This window comes from Bison bison, unplaced genomic scaffold, assembly GCF_000754665.1.
Source record: "Bison bison bison isolate TAMUID 2011002044 unplaced genomic scaffold, Bison_UMD1.0 scf7180017864454, whole genome shotgun sequence".
NCBI classification, from domain to species: domain Eukaryota; kingdom Metazoa; phylum Chordata; class Mammalia; order Artiodactyla; family Bovidae; genus Bison; species Bison bison.
In genome coordinates, this window is record NW_011495016.1 from 1044915 (window position 1) to 1063525 (window position 18611).

The 18611-nt window shown below is 39.6% G+C and overlaps 1 protein-coding gene across 2 annotated transcripts in view; it reads left to right on the forward strand.

The window, feature by feature from the left end:
* Window positions 1–18611, forward strand: part of CROT (carnitine O-octanoyltransferase) — a 61209-nt gene that overhangs the window by 1001 nt on the left and 41597 nt on the right. For both annotated transcript variants that reach the window (XM_010859132.1, XM_010859133.1), the window contains exons 2-7: window positions 21–111; window positions 2771–2906; window positions 7061–7185; window positions 8749–8930; window positions 9099–9223; window positions 15485–15593. In XM_010859132.1, coding sequence (XP_010857434.1) covers window positions 2792–2906; window positions 7061–7185; window positions 8749–8930; window positions 9099–9223; window positions 15485–15593 — 656 coding nt within the window. In that variant the 5' untranslated portion in view covers window positions 21–111; window positions 2771–2791. The remainder of the gene's footprint in view (window positions 1–20; window positions 112–2770; window positions 2907–7060; window positions 7186–8748; window positions 8931–9098; window positions 9224–15484; window positions 15594–18611) is intronic.

An 18611-nucleotide genomic window follows, 5' to 3' on the forward strand; every position in this document is an offset into this window, starting at 1 on the left:
TGTTTTCGTCCTGCCCACAGTTCACCGGCTCAGTTCATACCCCTGTGGTTCCTGAACAGAATTGTTACAACAAGCACTTGGCAGTCCTAAACAACTCGTCTTGGTTTACCGGTATGTGGTTCCTTTTACTTCTTCTTCCTGATTCTGTTTTGTACTCAGTTTCCATCTTACTGCTCCCAGGTGGCCCACTGTAATTAAGTCCGCCATCATCACTTTCCTAAAGCATTTATTTATAGGTTCTTTTGGAATTGTATTATTCAGTCTTTGTGATTGAGAGTTCAAAACAATCCTCCATGAAAGAATCTGATAATTCACATTTTTACTGTGTACCTCTGGCTGAGTTAAGACCATAGTGAGTATGGAATTGATCATCGTGGTCTCAGATGCCTAGAGTCTAAGTGGCACGGATGTATACAGAGAATAGCGTGTTTTTCTACACAGGTGTATTAGTTTCCTATTGCTACATAACAATTTATCACAAACCTAACAGTTAAAAAAGAAATTTATTAACCTGCATCTCTATAGATGCAAAGTTTGGGTAGGTTTAGCTGGGTTCACTGCTTAGTGTCTCACAAAGCTGAAATGAATTTGTTGGTCCGGCCTTTCTGAGGGAGAATCCATCTTCAGATTCATTGAGGTTGTTGGTAGAATTAATTTCCATGCAGTTATTAATTTCCATGCAGAATTAATTTCCCATCAGGACCGAGGTTCTCATTTCCTTACTGGCTGTCACCTGGGGCCTCTCTCAGTTCCACGGGAGCAAGTGCATTTTCAAAGCCAGACAGCACCTTCAACCCTTCCACCTCTTGGAGAAAGCTTTCTGCTCCTAAGAGCTCAAGTGATTAGATTAGGCCCACCTGGATAATCCCTCTTCTTTAAGGTCAATTTTGCAATAACACCATCACAGTCCAAGAAATGATAATCTCATATTCACAGGTTCTGGGTATTAGAGGGGGCAGAATCAAGAGGGCCACTTACAGAAATCCTGCTTAACATGATGTGATTGCCTCAAAACTAGATTATTTTTATAATTTAGTTTCAAAGGTATTAAGGAAAAAATTAACCCTAACAATGATTATTTGAGTATCCTCTCTACAGATAAAGAAATTCAGATAAAGTTATTTGTCTCAGGGCATGTGAGTAGAAAATGATGAGTTGGCATTTGGACCCAGATCTGCATTTCTTTTAGTCCTAAAGCCATGTTTATGGATGGTCACAGTGAAGTGCAGTTAGTCATTTATATAGGAAAAAGCTGAGGAATTGGGATATTTGTTGTATCTCAGTTTTGGATTATCTCTTTATATTAGTGGTGTAGGCTAAGCTCTTCTTCCTTAACAAAGAAAGCCAAACTACAGTGGCATAAGTAAAAGGGTTTTTTTTTTGGTGGTGGTGGTGGTGGTTTTTCGTTTGTTTTTCTTATACATCTAGAGGAAGGAGTCCAGGTCTAGTAGGAAGATGCTAACAGCCTCAATACCTGTCTCCTATAAATGGGTCCAAAGTGCTAGTCCAGTTGGCACTTTCCTGCTTGGCAGTGAGAAGAGAAAGCAGAGAACACCTGTAGTTCCTTACAGGGGCATAAGCTGGAGGCAGCATACACATCTAAAAGCCATACTGAGCTCCAAGGGAGAGTAGGAGAGATACAGCTGTGTGGCCTGCTACCCAGCTGAGACTCAGGATTCTGTTAAGAAAGGGTGAGAATTGCATTGGCTTAGAGCAGTCTCTGCCACACCATTGTTTTTTTTGTTTTTTTTAAGTAATGTTTTATTCTGTAACTTTCTGTGAGTGGAATATACTATTTGACTTTGCTATTAGTTTTAACAAGTAGTATTTGAAAGGCCAGGAAATTCTTAATATTACTGTTCCTTGATTTCTCAGCTGCTATTTTAATATATTGGAGAAGGAAATGGCACCCCACTCCAGTACTCTTGCCTAGAAAATCCCACGGACGGAGGAGCCTGGTAGGTTACAGTCCGTGGGGTCGCAGAGAGTCGGACACGACTGAAGTGACTGAGCACATTTTAATATATAATTTTAAAGGCTTCTTTGAGGAATTTCTTTTTCTATTCACATTTTGTGTTACTTTGATTTCTCTGAAAATTAATACATCTGGAAAATGTTCAAGATTGCTTTATGATACTTGATCATTCTGTGTAGGCCTCACTGCACAATTAGGTTACAGCAGCTTGTTGTATGACTTATGCATTCTGTTGATTTATGCATTCTGTAATATTTTGTAAGTTTATGATTTAATGACTCTTCCATACCTTCATATTTTCCTCTTGAAATTTCTTTCTCTCAGTCCATTATCCTTTTCTATACATCTGCATTCTACGTACCCATTTAGACTGACTGTAAGTCCCCTCTCCCACTATCAGGTATGGGAGGAAGATTATGGTCAAACAGATCTGTATTTGAGTTGTTGGTTTGATCTTAGGCAATTTACTAAATCTCTAAGATTTGACTTCTTATGTAAATGGCAGTGAATGCCATTTTTCATAGAATGAAGATGAAGGAGATGATACATTTTCTATCACACTTACTGCAATACTTGGCTCAAAAAAATATAGTGATCTTGAGGATCACTCCTTGATCTCTAGCAATTTGAGACTATTTTTTTTTTTTTTAATTGATTTTCTCTCTCAGGCAAATCTGTGAATTCCTAAGGACTAGAACCAAGTCCTAGATATACTGTGATCCCTAAATATTGACGTAGTGGATTGAAACTAGTATAATATTTATGGGAGTTAATTATGAGGGCTTTTTTCTATAGTGTTCCTATTGTGACTGCATCATGGAAAATCAACTGGCTAAATCAACTGAAGAAAGGACATTTCAGTACCAAGATTCCCTTCCATCGCTGCCTGTTCCTTCACTTGAAGAATCATTAAAAAAATACCTTGAATCAGGTATGTTTGTGATCTTTTAATGTATGTTAATATTGCTAGCAGCTTAACTGTGAAATTGTCAGAAGTTGATGAGGGTCTAATTGTTTTGTCCTCTAAGTGAAAAGTGAAAGTGAAGTCGCTCAGTCATGTCCTACTCTTTGTGACCCCATGGACTGTAGTCTATCACACTCCTCCGTCCATGGGATTTTCCAGGCAAGGGTACTGGAATGGGTTGCCATTTCCTTCTCCAGAGGATCTTCCCGACCCAGGGATTGAACCCAGGTCTCCCACATTGTAGGCAGACGCTTTAACCTCTGAGCCACCAGGGAAGTCTTTGTCCTCTAGGCTCATGATAATTAAAAGTATCCTTAAAATGTCCAAAACATTTCTGTCTTTCTCTCATGTTAATTTTTCCATAGTTAAAAAGCCAGGTAGTACTATTAGGTTTACAATAACAAGTAGTCCTCTGCCTTGTTTCCCGCACTGCATTTTCAAATATCTACTTCTTGTGTTGTTTATCTCCAGATTTAAACTCACAAGCATATACAACTCCTTCTTAGATTTTTTTAGTTGTAGGTATTATATGTTAGTTCCTAAAAAGATCAAGATTTAGTTCTCCTACACCCCTCTAACCTCCAGCTTCATTTCTCAACATTTATGCAATCTAACATATCACATTTTCCCTCTAATTTTCTCACTGTTGCCCCAAATCACCATCTGCAATTAAATTAGTGTTCACCTGATTTAAATCTGGATTTACCCGAAGTAGGACTTCCCTGGTGGCTCAGACGGTAAAACGTCTTGCTTACAATGCAGGAGACCTGGGTTCCATCTCTGGGTTGGGAAGATCCTCTGGAGAAGGAAATGGCAACCCACTCCAGTACTCTTGCCTAGAAAATAACATGGACGGAGGAGCATGGTGGGCTACAGTCCATGGGGTCGAAAAGAGTCGGACATGACTGAGTGACTTCACTTTCACTTTCACTTTCCCCAAAATAATTTACCAGACCATTGAGGGTTTGGGGATATGCAGTTATTCACAAGTGAACCATTCAGTGGACAGTACTGGAATTACCTTTCGGCTGCATTTTTTGGTTTTTCCTCATTTTTCATTTGCTTGCTTTGCTTTGTATCTACAACTCACTCACCCCAGATATCTCAGTACACCTAAAATCCCTGAATCCAGTTAAATACACAAGATAGTCACTCAGTTTCATTTCTTCTTGGAGACATCCCTCCTGGAGCCCCCTACCTTCTTGTTGGAATTAGTGTTTACTTTTCTCAAGATGGCTGGAGGTTCTGTAGCCATCATTCTGGTGGTTCTCTTCACCTCTCTCTCCTGTGTTGGATTCCCTGGTTCCTGGGTTCGGTTTCCTCGTTTCGTTTGCTTATTTTGAAGTGCATCTTTAGAGGCTACTTGAGAAAGGGTGTCTGGGAGGAAAAGAATGTTTTTATGCTACTCATGCTTGATTGTTTGGCTGAGTATAGAATTTGGGGTTGGAAATGACTTTTCTTAAGTTTTGAAGGGACTGTCTGTTTCTCTTGAGAAACCTGATGCTGTTCTGGTGTTTGACCCTTTATATGTGACCCATTGTTTTTCACTCCCTAGATGTGTTTGGAAACCATTTCTTTATCTCTGTTATTCTGAATATCTCAGTGATGTACCATGATGTATAGGTATTTTCATTATTTCGCTGAACATTCAGTGGGTCCTTTCTGTTTAAAAAGTTATGTTCTTCAGTTCTGGGAAATTATTCTTTTTTTTTAATTAGAGGAAAATTGCTTTATAATGTTGTGTTAGTTTCTGCCGTACAACAAAGCAAATCAGTCATAATTATATGTATATCCCATCCTTCTTGAGCCTCCCTCCCCCTGCACATTCCACCCCAGAAATTTTTAAAGTATCACTTGTTTTGTAGTTTTCTCCTCTCTTTTTTTCACTCTTTCTGAGAGCAGCTCCTATTACTTGGATCTCGTTCTTCTGGGCAAAGCTTTTAATTAAAAAGTTATTTTCCTTTCATTTTATTAGTGAAAGTGTTAGTCACTCAGTCATATACGACTCTTTGCAACTCCATTGCCTGCAGCCCACCAGGTTTCTCTGTCCATGAGGTTCTCCAGGCAAGAATACTGGAGTGGGTTGCCATTCCTTTCTCCAGCAGATCTTCCTGACCCAGGGATTAAACCCAGGTCTCCTGCATTGCAGGCAGATGCTTTACCTTCTGAGCCACTTGTCCCTTTTTGGTCCACTTAATATTCGGTATCATCAGTCCTTTTTTGGTCTGACTCCCACATGAAGGGGTTTCCTCTAATATGTGGTAATCCTTTGTTATTCACATTTGAGTCAGATCCTGAGAAGCTTATGGGGAGCTCTGTGTGTGTGAGTAGACCTTGGTGACCTGTGGGCCTTATAATGAGCCATAGAGGGTAATAGGGCAGAGGTCTAGAAGTTCTATTAGGACATATCCAAATGCCCACTCCAGCACTCTTGCCTGGAGAATCCCAGGGACGGGGATGCCTGGTGGGCTGCAGTCCATGGGGTCGCTAGAGTCAGACACAACTAAGCGACTCCACTTTCCCTTTTCACTTTCATGCATTGGAGAAGGAAATGGCAACCCACTCCAGTGTTCTTGCCTGGAGAATCCCAGGGACGGGGAAGCCTGGTGGGCTGCCGTCTATGGGGTCGCACAGAGTCGGACACGACTGAAGCGACTTAGCAGCAGCAGCAAATGCCCAACCTCCTTTCTCTTGGACTGATATTTTCCCCGAAGAAGAATTCTCTCATCTTTTGTTAGGAAGGCAGAAGCCTGATGGCTAGTGTTTGGAGAGCTGAGTGGAGGAAGAGACAGGAGGGATCATTGCTCTAGTGTACACTTTCATTGTTAACCCTCTGTTTAAAATGTGAGCTGGAATCAATGTATTTTGCTAGTTTGGGACAACTTCTCCTAAGGGTAAACCTTCATATTTCTAACGCTATTGGGAGGGAGGAAGTTGTCTGGCTTTCTGGAGTGTAGGAGATTCACAAGGACGGCTGTGGGTGGGGTGGTTGTCAGCTGCTTTTACAAGCATTGAAGCAGTTATACTGTTTTCAGCCTCATATTGTCCCTTATCTTTAGAAGTCTGTGTGTCATGAATTCTTGAACCTTCCTAGAGTTCCACTGCAGGACTTGGCTTGCTTGTTGGGTTTGCACCAAGCCCTCCTTACCCTCCCACTTCTTTCTACTCCCTAGGCTGTGGGTACTTCGTCCATTCTGTGGTCAGTCACCATTTCCCCACACGTTTTCTAATTTGTAAAATGTTAACCTCTCTGCTGTCCTCTCTTCTTTCATGTTCTTTGTCCTTATAAACTTACACCTTTTTAGTAATTCTCATTTTAGTGAGTTACTAGAAGTGAAGATACCTTTATGAACTTGGTTGCCTTTGTTTAACTGGAAGACTCTGACTTTTTTTTTCTTTTTTTTCTCACCTGCTTTCATCTGGGAATTCTAGTTTCTTTTTTTAAAAAAAACTTTCTGATTATTCACTTGTGCTCTCTGAATGCAGCTATTTAAATTAACTTTAAAATTTTGAGGAGGCAAAAATAAATCAAAAGGAAGATATTAATGTCCCTTGGTTTCTAATTAAGGGATTTCTACTTTCATCTATAGCTTACTTTGCAGAACACTTGGTTTTCATGGACTAGGCACCTTGTATTCTGTGTATGTGTTCGTGAAGAAAGTCGTTATCAGCCACAAGCGATCCTAAACTGCTCTGGGAAGGCTTTACACTTAAATCTACATATATGCTGCATTTACATTCATAATGTTTAAGGCTCTGCTTGAACATTAATGGAAAGAAGCTTTAATTTCTCACAGTAATGGCTAGTGAGATTTCTCACAGTAATGGCTAGGTGATAGTCCTATGTGTCATTTGAACTATCATTGTCTAGAATGATTTTAAAATAATTTTGGGAGAAATAGTTATCAGACTACATAGTATCCACTGTTTTATTTTTTGACATATTTTGCATTTGCTTTTCAGCCATTTTCATATTATAAACTCTAATTTAGTGGACTGCTCTAGTATATATATAAGTGTTTTATGTAACTGAGTCAAGATTTATGTAAGTAATAATAATTGAGGTGAGTTTGTGGTACTTGATGTCTAAATACTTTAATGCATATTTTTTCCTTTTACAGTAAAGCCATTTGCAAATGAGGAAGAATATAAGAATACTGAAGCAATTGTCTGGAAATTTCAAAATGGCATTGGAGAAAAATTGCAGCAGAAATTACTTCAAAGAGCAAAAGGAAGAAGAAACTGGGTATTTATGTTATTGTATTTATTAGAATATTGATACTTAATGAAAAGTAAATGTGTATCTAGCTTTCATTTTAAAATTATTACTGTAGAGTATACTGTAGAATACTATTACTGTAGAAATATACTATAGAATCCTTTATCACGGAGAAGGCAATGGCACCCCACTCCAGCACTCTTGCCTGGAAAATCCCATGGATGGAGGAGCCTGGTGGGCTGCAGTCCATGGGGTCGCTAGGAGTTGGACACAACTGAGCGACTTCACCTTCACTTTTCACTTTCATGCATTGGAAAAGGAAATGGCAACCCACTCCAGTGTTCTTGCCTGGAGAATCCCAGGGACGGGGGAGCCTGGTGGTCTGCCGTCTCTGGGGTCGCACAGTTGGACACGACTGAATCGAGTTAGCAGCAGCAGCAGCATCTTTTATCATCCAAAAGAATGAATGAATTGTTTAACTCTGGGGAGTTTTAAGTATTGTGTGTGGGTTCCTCTTATTATGTAGGGGAACTTGGTAAAATGCAGAATTCCTGGGACCAGTGATTCTGATTCAGTATCTCTGGAAAGGGTGCCCAGATATCCTTATTTAACTACTCTATGCAGTTCTGATGCAGGTCATCTTTAGACCATGTTTGAGAAAAACATTTTGTCCAGATAATCATAGCCTAAAAATAAAGCCCCAAATACTAAAATAGATATCACATTTACAGTGTGCAAATATTTATACAGTGCACAGGAGAAAAGGGCCATTAGAAAACTGGAGTGAAGAATGGTTATGGGTATTCTGTGTCTCAGCTGGGTAGATTGAGGAAACATTGGTATAAAGATCTCAGTAATTTTTCACAAGGAATCTTCTTTGATTTTTCATCTTAACTACTCCTGTAGGATGAGTTTTCGTAATTTAAGATACTGCCTTAGTCTAGAAATAATGTTTGTAACTATCATTTAGTTTCAGAAATAAAAAGCAAGCTGATCTTTTTATTGTCCTTTAGATACCTGTAATGGAATAATACAAGTTTATATGTCTAGATTCCTTTTTTCTCAATTTTGAGCCTTCAGTGACTTTAAATTAGGGTAAAGGTTAAAAAGTCATTGTTCTGCCTGTATCCTTTTCACTTATATTTTTCCGAATGACTGACTATAGTTTGTAACATCAAATTCTTCAGAAAGAGCTCCAGGTAATTTGATGAGACCCACTTACTTACACATGAGATTCAGTTGCAGTTGTGAACAGGTACTCTGAGAAAACACACCTAGAGTGCTTTGTTGGATATTGGTAGTTTTAATATGCTCTGTCTGAAGGTGTTTCTTTCAGTGCTTTCTTGTTTCATGTTTTTGATAATGTAGTTAAACTTGAATAGTTCTTAATTCAGATCCCATAATTCCAAAAGAAAGAAATGATCACAATAGCATTTTTACTATTTGTAATGATTTAAAATCAAACATGTTTTTAAGTATTGAAAAGTAATTAAAGAAAAAAGAATAGAGCTTTTTTTCCTTCTCAGCAGTTACACCTTCAGGTATTAATACTATCAATAGCATTAGGCTGATGTTCTTAATTTCTTTTAGCTGGAAGAGTGGTGGCTGAATGTTGCCTACCTGGATGTTCGTATACCATCACAACTGAATGTCAACTTTGGGGGTCCTGCAAGCCATATTGAACACTACTGGCCTCCAAAGGAAGGCACACAGTTGGAAAGAGGAAGTATAAGTCTTTGGCATAACTTGAACTACTGGCAGCTATTAAGAAAGTAAGGATAGTTTTGTCAATTCAGTTACATATTTACCCAAAGTCTCTGGTGGCAAAATGTTGAGAAGCTTAATTTACTCATCTGGGGATGAATACTATAGGTGTGACTGGTTTAAAAGTTTTGTAATGATTTCTTGGCCAATATACTTTTGTTTGTTTATTTTAATAGAGAAAAGTTAGCTGTTGAAAAAGTTGGAAATACTCCTCTAGATATGAATCAATTCCGAATGCTGTTTTCCACCTGCAAGATTCCAGGAATTACTAGAGATTCAATTATTAATTATTTTAGGACTGGTAAGTAGAAAACATTTGTACTTTTTCTGGTAAAAGCATTGGGGTTTCGTATATTTTTTTTTTTTTTTTTTTTTAAGATTTATTGTATTTATGGCTGTCCTGGGCCTCTGTTGCTGCGTGTGGCTTTCTCTAGTTGTGGCGAGGGGGGGCTTCAGTAGTCTCAGCATATGGGTGTAGTTGTTCCTCAGCGTGTGGGATCTTCCCAGACCAGGGATTGAACTCGAGTCCCCAACTTTGGCAGATAGATTCTTTACTGCTGAGTCACCAGGGAAGCCCCAGGATTTGGGTGGTTTTGCTGCAGTTCTTCTGTGATGCTGTGGAATGTACTCTCTTTTGGCCGTGCCATGTGCCTTACGGGATCGCAGTTCCTTGACTAGGGACAGAACCCAGGCCCACAGCAGTGGAAGTGTCAGGTCCTAAGCACTGAGCTGGCAGGGAAATCCCGTGATGTTATGGAACGTATGATTTCGAAGAATATTTCTTACTGGATTTTGACTAGTTTTATTGGATTTTGATTTGGCCTAGTCATAGAAAGACTAGGCTTTCTATGAACCTTATCTTTTAGCCATAGTGATTTAGCTGGAAATAATTTATGGGAATGGATTTTTTTTTGAAACTGTGACTTACGTGGTTTGATACAAACCTAATGCTTGCATTGTATCATTTGATAGTTCGAAATGGTCGTTTTGGAAAATGGGAAAAGCACACATTCTGTGCAAAGGTAGGGTACCTAAACAGTGTTGAAATGTGTGTTTATGGGTTTAAAGTTAGACTATATGGTATCATGTATTTTTTCTTAAGCAGCAACAGTGGAAGAGGGAGTGAAGGATTTTTGCAAGGGAGAAATTATAATGTTGGGTATGGAATCTACTCTGGTTAAGGAGAAAATTGAAGAAATTATGTGTTGATGGGGATAACAGTGTGCTAGCCACTGCAGCTAAGAGGCTAGTCTCAGTAACGAAGCAATAATTAGGCCTCGTTTGAGGTTTTTGCTGTTTTTTGTTTTTTTGTGTGCATGCTAAGTTGCTTCAGTCATGTCTGACTCTCTGTGATCCCATGGACTGTAGCCTTCCAAGCTCCTCTGTCCGTGGTATTCTCCAGACAAGAATATTGGAGTGGGTTGCCATTCCCTCCTCCAGGGGATCTTCTGACCCAGGTTCCTTACCCCTTAAGTGACAATTTTTTTTTTTTCCTTAAGTGACAATTAAGGCTAATTCAGTTTTGCTTTTCATCCTGTTCACCTCATTTTGCCCAAGCAGTTCAGACTTTGAATGGCATCTCTTGTCATCTGGATTCATAGAGCAGGGCATAACCTAATTTGACCCAAGATTCTCACTGCTGTGACCCACCTTCCACTGCTTCCCTAAACTCTTCTGCTGTACTTCATGAACTCATGGCCAGCAAAATCCATTTTTTGGATTTTTTGGATCCTCCTCCTTTTCTCTGAAAGCTCCCCTTTCCTTTCCTTTCTGAAAGCTGCTGTTTCTGAAACCTGGTTATTTTTTTTTAGACTTTTGCTGTGACCGTCTCAAATGGAGACTTTGTTTTTCTCTTATACTTTGTTACTAAAGAGCAAGTAGAAGATGTCGGTGTCTTTATTTCCCACTGCACTTTCCGTTTTTATCTTTTTCCTTACAGTTTGAGCTTTTGAAGAAAAAAGAAATGCCAGCAGGCTGTGTCATCCCTGCTCGTCATTGTCCCAGTGACGTCCTTTTTGATCATTTTCCTTCCTTCATTGATCGGTTTAGCACCTGTCTCACTGTCTGTCTCTCCATTATTACCTCAGTCGCATCCTTGCTGACTTCAGCCTCCATGTGTGGATGACCCATGGCTCCTCTTCTCCTTTCTTTCCTTCCTCTAGGGATCTGTACTCCTTCTCAAGCAGCCACCACTACCATGGCCATGCCCCAGACTTGCTTATAATAGAAAAAACTCATCTCTAACAGTGCAGCTGTAGGCATCTCACTCTGACCTCCACTTTCTCTTCACAACTCACTTCCTTTAGGTCTACCTCAGTCGTTTTTTTGACATCTTGACTTAAAATCCAGTGACTCTGCAGTTCTTCACTTTCATTTCTCCCTCCCCACTGCCAAATCTTCACATCTTTCTGTGATTCTTTACTCTTACCACTCCCTAGCATATATTAAATACATTCAAACCTTTGCTCACCCGCTCCCTCCTCCTCTCCATCCCCACCTCAACGCTGTGTAAATGTTAGTCTTCTGCTTTTACTCCACATATTAAAGGCGTCTGCCCTAGTAGTTTACTTGGCCAGAGGAATCCACAAAACACCACTTTTCTCAGCCTCGAGTGGATCCGAAGCACTACCTTGCTGTATTTTGTCAGGATATTCTCTCACTTTCAGAGAAGACTGTTTGATGACTTTCTCCATCTTTATTCCTAGCTAATGAGCTCTTTTACTTCTCAACAAATGTAATGGTTCTATCATCAAAGTTGCTAACCTATGTGGCAGGTAGACTAAATGATCTCCAGAAATGTCCATTTCCTAATCCTTGGAACCTATTGAATGTGTTACCTTAAATAATAAACGGAAATTAGATTGAGAATGAAATTAAATTTGACAATCAGTTGAGCTTGAGATAGGGAGCTTATCCTGGATTATTCACCTGGGCCCAGAGTAATCGCTAGGTATAAGTGAAGAAGGAGAAAGCGGAGAGAGCCAAGGGGTGGAAGCACGAGGAAGTTATGATCCTCCCTGGATGGCATCAGAGACGGAGGAGTGGAAGGGATTCCCTGCTGATCCAGTGGTTAGGACTCAACACTGTTACTGCCAGAGTCTGGGTCCAATCGCTGGTCAGGGAACTAAGGACCCTGAAAACTGTGTCAGATCAGATCAGTTCAGATCAGTCACTCAGTCGTGTCCGACTCCTTGAGACCTCATGAATTACAGCACGCCAGGCCTCCCTGTCCATCACCAACTCCCGGAGTTCACCCAGACTCACGTCCATCGAGTCAGTGATGCCATCCAGCCATCTCATCCTCTGTCGTCCCCTTCTTCTCCTGCCCCCAATCCCTCCCAGCATCAGAGTCTTTTCCAATAAGTCAACTCTTCGCATGAGATGGCCAAAGTACTGGAGTTTCAGCTTTAGCATCATTCCTTCCAAAGAAATCCCAGGGCTGATCTCCTTCAGAATGGACTGGTTGGATCTCCTTGCAGTCCAAGGGACTCTCAAGAGTCTTCTCCAACACCACAGTTCAAAAGCATCAATTCTTCGGCACTCAACCTTCTTCACAGTCCAACTCTCACATCCATACATGACCACAGGAAAAACCATAGCCTTGACTAGACGAACCTATGTTGGCACAGTAATGTCTCTGCTTTTGAACATGCTATCTAGGTTGGTCATAACTTTCCTTCCAAGGAGTAAGCGTCTTTTAATTTCATGACTGCAGTCACCATCTGCAGTGATTTTGGAGCCCAGAAAAATAAAGTCTGACACTGTTTCCACTGTTTCCCCATCTATTTCCCATGAAGTGGTAGGACCGGATGCCATGATCTTCGTTTTCTGAATGTTGAGCTTTAAGCCAACATTTTCCACTCTCCCCTTTCACTTTCATCAAGAGGCTTTTGAGTTCCTCTTCACTTTCTGCCCTAAGGGTGGTGTCATCTGCATATCTGAGGTTATTGATGTTTCTCCCGGCAATCTTGATTCCAGTTTGTGTTTCTTCCAGTCCAGTGTTTCTCATGAAAACTGTGTAGCACAGCCAAAAAATTAAAAAAAAAATTCTTTTAAAGATGAAGGAATGGAGCTCTGAGTCAAGAAGGAATATGGGCAGCCTTTAGAGGCTGAAAAATCAGAGGAAACAGATTCTCCTCTACAGTCTCCAGAAGGAACCCAGACTCAGGGACAACCCTCATTTTAGCCCAGAGAGACACATTTCAGACTTGTAGTCCCCAGAGCTGTAAGACAATAAAATTTTCTTGTTAGTGGTGATTTACCACTAAGTTAGTGGTAATTTATTACAGCAGTCATAGAAACATATTCATTCAAATGTTAGCCCGTTTTGCAGCCTCCTTGCAGTGCAGTATTACATATTCATATACTTTGTCTTCTCTCTATAAAGACGGATGAACTGTTCTGATTCCTAAGGATAGCCCTTCTGCATGATGTCCTGGGCTCCACCTCTTGTTTAATCAAGGGCCTTGCTTTTGCATTATCCTTCTTTCTGTGTTGCATTAACAATTTTCCCTCTTTACTGGGTTGGACAGATTTGTAATATGTCCCATCTTAAAAAGAAAAAATTGACCCCTTGCTTTCTTTCAATGTCACACTCTACTCAAAGCCACCATCACCTCTCTGGTTGTTCTCACCTGGACCACTTCAGTTACCTCCTAACTCTGATCCTGCTATATATTCTCTTCCCGCTTATAATCCCTTCTTCATATGGCAGCTGGAATGCCCTTTGTAAAGTAGTAATTAGATGACATTATTACTGTCCTGCTTAAAACCTTCCATTGGCTTCTTTTCCATCATTTTTAAATTGCAAGCCCTTTCTAAGGCCCATAGGATGTGGCTGCAATTTTTTCTGCCATTCTACTCATTTCTCTCTGCTGCAGCTGCACTGACCTTTTTCTCCCTTTAAGCAGACCAGCTCATTTTGCCCTAATGCCTTTGCACTTGCTGTTTCCTTTGCCTGAAGCTCTCTTCCTACACATATCTCTGTGTTAGCTCTTTTACTTTACTTTGGTCTCTGCTCAGATATAACCTCTGATGCTCATCCTTAGGTAGCACCCTCTGTTCTCGTCTCCTCAAGTGTTAACTTGGCCTCAGGTTTATTTCCTTTATACAGTGCCAAATTTTAAGTAGTAGAGGATAATAAAAGGTAGTGATGGTAAATGTAAAAGGATGTGGAGGTTTATGAAGGGGAAGAAATGGTTTGGAAATAGCCATGAGGGACACAGAAAACACATACCCCAGCTCCGAGGAAAGAGGACTTGAGGAAAGAGGATATAAGAGGAAAAATAATAGTGCTTTCAGGAAATAGTTCTTCCTCATAGCTAATGAGTAGATATCATGAGATAACATGTGTAAAGCATTTAGCACATTTCCTTGTACATATCAACCAATAAGTTTACTTCCAATGGCAGTGTATGTCTTTCCTAACTTTCTTCCTTCCTTTTTTGAGAGGGAGGAGGCAGAGATCATATAGGAAGACCCTTGTCAGAGCCTAGTACTTGAAAAATGGGACTAAGTCAGAATAGTCTGTTATTTACAAATCTCAATAACAATAACCTTGTATACGAGACAGCAAAAAAGACACTGATGTATAGAACAGTCTTTTGTGGGAGAGGGAGAGGGTGGGATGATTTGGGAGAATGGCATTGAAACATGTATAATATCATATATGAAACGAGTCGCCAGTCCAGGTTCAATGCACGATACTGGATGCTTGGGGCTGGTGCACTGGGACGACCCAGAGGGATGGTATGGGGAGGGAGGAGGGAGGAGGGTTCAGGATGGGGCACACATGTATACCTGGGGTGGATTCATTTTGATATATGGCAAAACCAATACAATATTGTAAAGTTAAAAAATAAAATAAAAAACAAAACAAAACAAAAGTAAATAAGATACAAGAATGTTCTGTACAGCAAAGGGAATATACCCAATATTTCATAAAAAGGAAAACAAACAAACAAAAAAAACAAATAGTTCCTGGGTAATGTGTGCCAAATGAGTCATACAATCAATTGTCAGTGGCTTACCAGGTGTTATCAGAGCCTTAGTAACACTACAATTGGGCAAAATTCTTTCTTCTTGCCACTCAAGCATAAAGTACCCTTATTCTACTGAAAAATATAGTTTACTGAGAAATCCTAGCTAGATATTACTGCAGTTTAATAATCTGATGATAAATCAACAGTAAACGAATCCCCCAAAGAAACTTAAATAACTCTCCTCTTGGACTTCTCTGCAACCCTTTCCCCCTCCCAGCCTATCCATAAATAAAACTAGAAAGCCCTGTAGTAGTATGGAATTTATATGATTCTTAAAGTATACAGAATTTGAAACATGAAAATCTAAATGTTTTACATAGGTTTCAAGAACATGTATTTATGACATATTAACTGAAATTTTATCACCTTATTAAAGTGTTTTTATTCATGTGACATATTTGATGAATATATGATAAATAAAATATTGGAGGAATGATTGTCTTCTGTTGAATATAAATATGCAGCTTTACTCTTGCTTTCAGAGATTTGAGTCTTGTGTTTTCTTTTTTTTTTCCCCCCAGAGAGTGAAGGACATTCCCCAAGTCACCTTGCAGTGTTGTGTCGAGGCCGAGTTTTTGTCTTTGATGTAATGCATGAAGGATATCTGATGACTGCACCAGAGATTCAGAGGTTTTCAAACTACTTTCTTGGGTCTCATTAGGTTTTAAACTTTTACTTGAGTTAAAAAAAAAAAAATGTTCAACATTACCTTTTAAAAAGTGACAGTAAGGTGAGAAATAAGAATTTTATGTATGCTAATTTTTAAAAGCCTATTTTTATTTTATTTTAAATTTAAATTAGCTTTTCATTTTACTCATTGTATATGAATAAACTCTCCTTGGAGAAAAGATAAACATTACAAACATTACTCATCGCATTCGCTGCCCCAAAATTAATCACTATTGCTAGCATGGTGTATTCTGTCCTTTCAAACCTATTGCAATGAATTTACATGCACATACAGATTTTTTTAAAAAGAACATATATATGTATATTTTACATATAGTATGTACTAAAAGTGAAAGTTTCTCAGTCATATCCAACTCTTTGTGACCCCATGGACTGTAGCCTGCCAGGCTCCTCTGTCCAAGGAATTCTCCAGGCCAGAGTACTGAGTTGGTAGCTGTGCCCTTCTCCAGGTGATCTTCCCAACCCAGGGATCGAACCCAGGTCTCCCACATTGCAGGCAGATTCTTTACCGTCCAAGCTACCAGGGAAGCCCACAATATGTATTTTATATATATACAGTATGTACATATACTATTGTATCAGGAAATGGCAGCCCACTCCAGCATTCTTGCCTGGGAAATCCCATGGGCAGAGGAGCCTGGTGGGCTGCAGTCTGTGGGGGTCACAGAGAGTTGAACATGACTGAGCAACTAAACAGCAAGCAGAGTATTATTTTGGATGTTTATATTTTTAAAGTTAGCATTATGGAAAATTCCCAAAGGTAGAGGGAATTATATAATGAAGCTCCTCCATGTAGTCACCCCTAGATTGAACAGCTATTATAGTAACTCCTAGCTTCAACTATTATAAATTCATTGTCTTATTCAGCTATACCTCCTTGTGCCCCTCCCGAAACTCCCCCACAGATTATTTTTAAAAAATCTCAAACGTAATATCCTTTCACTATAAATAGTAAGCTTCTCTAAGATATAAGGACTCTTAAAAACATAAACATAAAAAATTACCATACCTAATGACTTGCTTCTCCTAAAATATTAACAAGAATTCTTTAATATATTAATATACAGTCAGTTGTTCACATTTTCTGGTTTGTCTTCTAAAATTGTATGTATGTATATATATTTTAAATTATTTTTATTGAGCATTACAAACCTGTACACAAGCACACACAGAAGTCCACAGTTAAATACTCATGCATCTAGCACCCAGGTCAAGATACAGAACATTTCCGTTACACCCCTTATACCAGAAATCCCCCTTCTCAAGTGTAATCACTTAGCTTCCTTGCAATTTTTATTAATACAAAAAGTGCTGCTGTAAAAATTCTTGTATAAGTCTTTGATGTATACATGCATGCATTTCTGTCTCATTACACTCAGGAGAGGACTTGGGGAGTCATAGTTTATGTGTATGTTCAGCTTCAGTGGTCATGCCAGTTTTCCAAAGTATTTGTACTGATAAACACTTCCCACTAGTGTAGGAGTGTTGTAGGAGTTCGTTATACATTCTCGATATGAGGCTTTCATGGATTTCAAAGTGTCTCTTTGATCATCAGAAATTCTTCATTCGAATGTAGTCCAGTATATCAATATTTTACCGTATGGATTATACATTTTGTGTACTGTTGAAATTTTTTTCTTATTTTTTTAAATTGGAGTATTAATTGCTTTACAATGTTGTTAGTTTTTGCTGTACAGTTACATGAATCTACTGTGTTTGTACATACATCCCTTCCCTCTTGAACCTCGCTCCCTACTCCCACCCTTCTAGATCATCATAGAGCACAAAGCTGAGCTCTCAGTGCTACGCAGCAGCTTCCCACTAGCTGTTTTACACATGGTGTATCTATGTCACTGTTACTCTCTCAGTTCCTCGCACCTTCTCCTTACCCCCTCTATGTGAATAAGTCCGTTCTCTATGTCTTTGTCTCTGTTCTTGCCCTGAAGATAGGTTCAAGAGTACCATTTTTCTAGATTCCATATATATACATTAATAAACAGTGTGTTTTTCTTGCTTCACTCTGTATGACAGATCCTAGATTCATCCACATGACTACAAAGGACCCAATTTCATTCCTTTTTATAACTGAGTAATATTCTATTGTGTGTGTGTGTGTGTATATATATACACACACACACCACATCTTCCTAACATCTGTTGATGGACATTTAAATTCTTTCCATGTTTTGGCTGTTGTAAATAGGGCTGCAATGAACACTGGGTACATGTGTCTTTTTAAATTATGGTTTTCTCAGGGTATATGCCCAGTAGTGGGATTGCTGGGTCATATGGTAGTTTTATTCTTAGTTTCTTAAGGAACCTCCGTACTGTTTCCCATAGTGGTTGTATCAGTTTGCATTTTTACCAGCAGTGCAAGAGGGTTCCCTTTTCTCCACACGCTCTTCAGCATCTATTGTTTGTAGATTTTTTGATGGTGGCCATTCTCATTGGTGAGGTGATACCTCATTGTAGTTTGGATTTGCATTTCTTAGGGATGTTGAGCATGCTTTCTCCGTCTAGTCAAGGCTATGGTTTTTCCAGTGGTCACGTATGGATATGAGAGTTGGACTGTGAAGAAAGCTGAGCGCTGAAGAATTGATGCTTTTGAACTGTGGTGTTGGAGAAGACTCTTGAGAGTCCCTTGGACTGCAAGGAGATCCAACCAGTCCATCTTAAAGGAGATCAGTCCTGGGTGTTCATCGGAAGAACTGATGCTGAAGCTGAAACTCCAATACTTTGGCCACCTCTTGCGAAGAGTTGACTCATTGGAAGAGACCCTGATGCTGGGAGGAGGAGAAGGGGACGAGAGAGGATGAGATGGCTGGATGGCATCACCGACTCGATGGACATGAGTTTGGGTGAACTCCGGGAGTTGGTGATGGACAGGGAGGCCTGGCGTGCTGCAATTCATGGGGTCGCAAAGAGTTGGACACGACTGAGCGACTGAACTGAACCTGT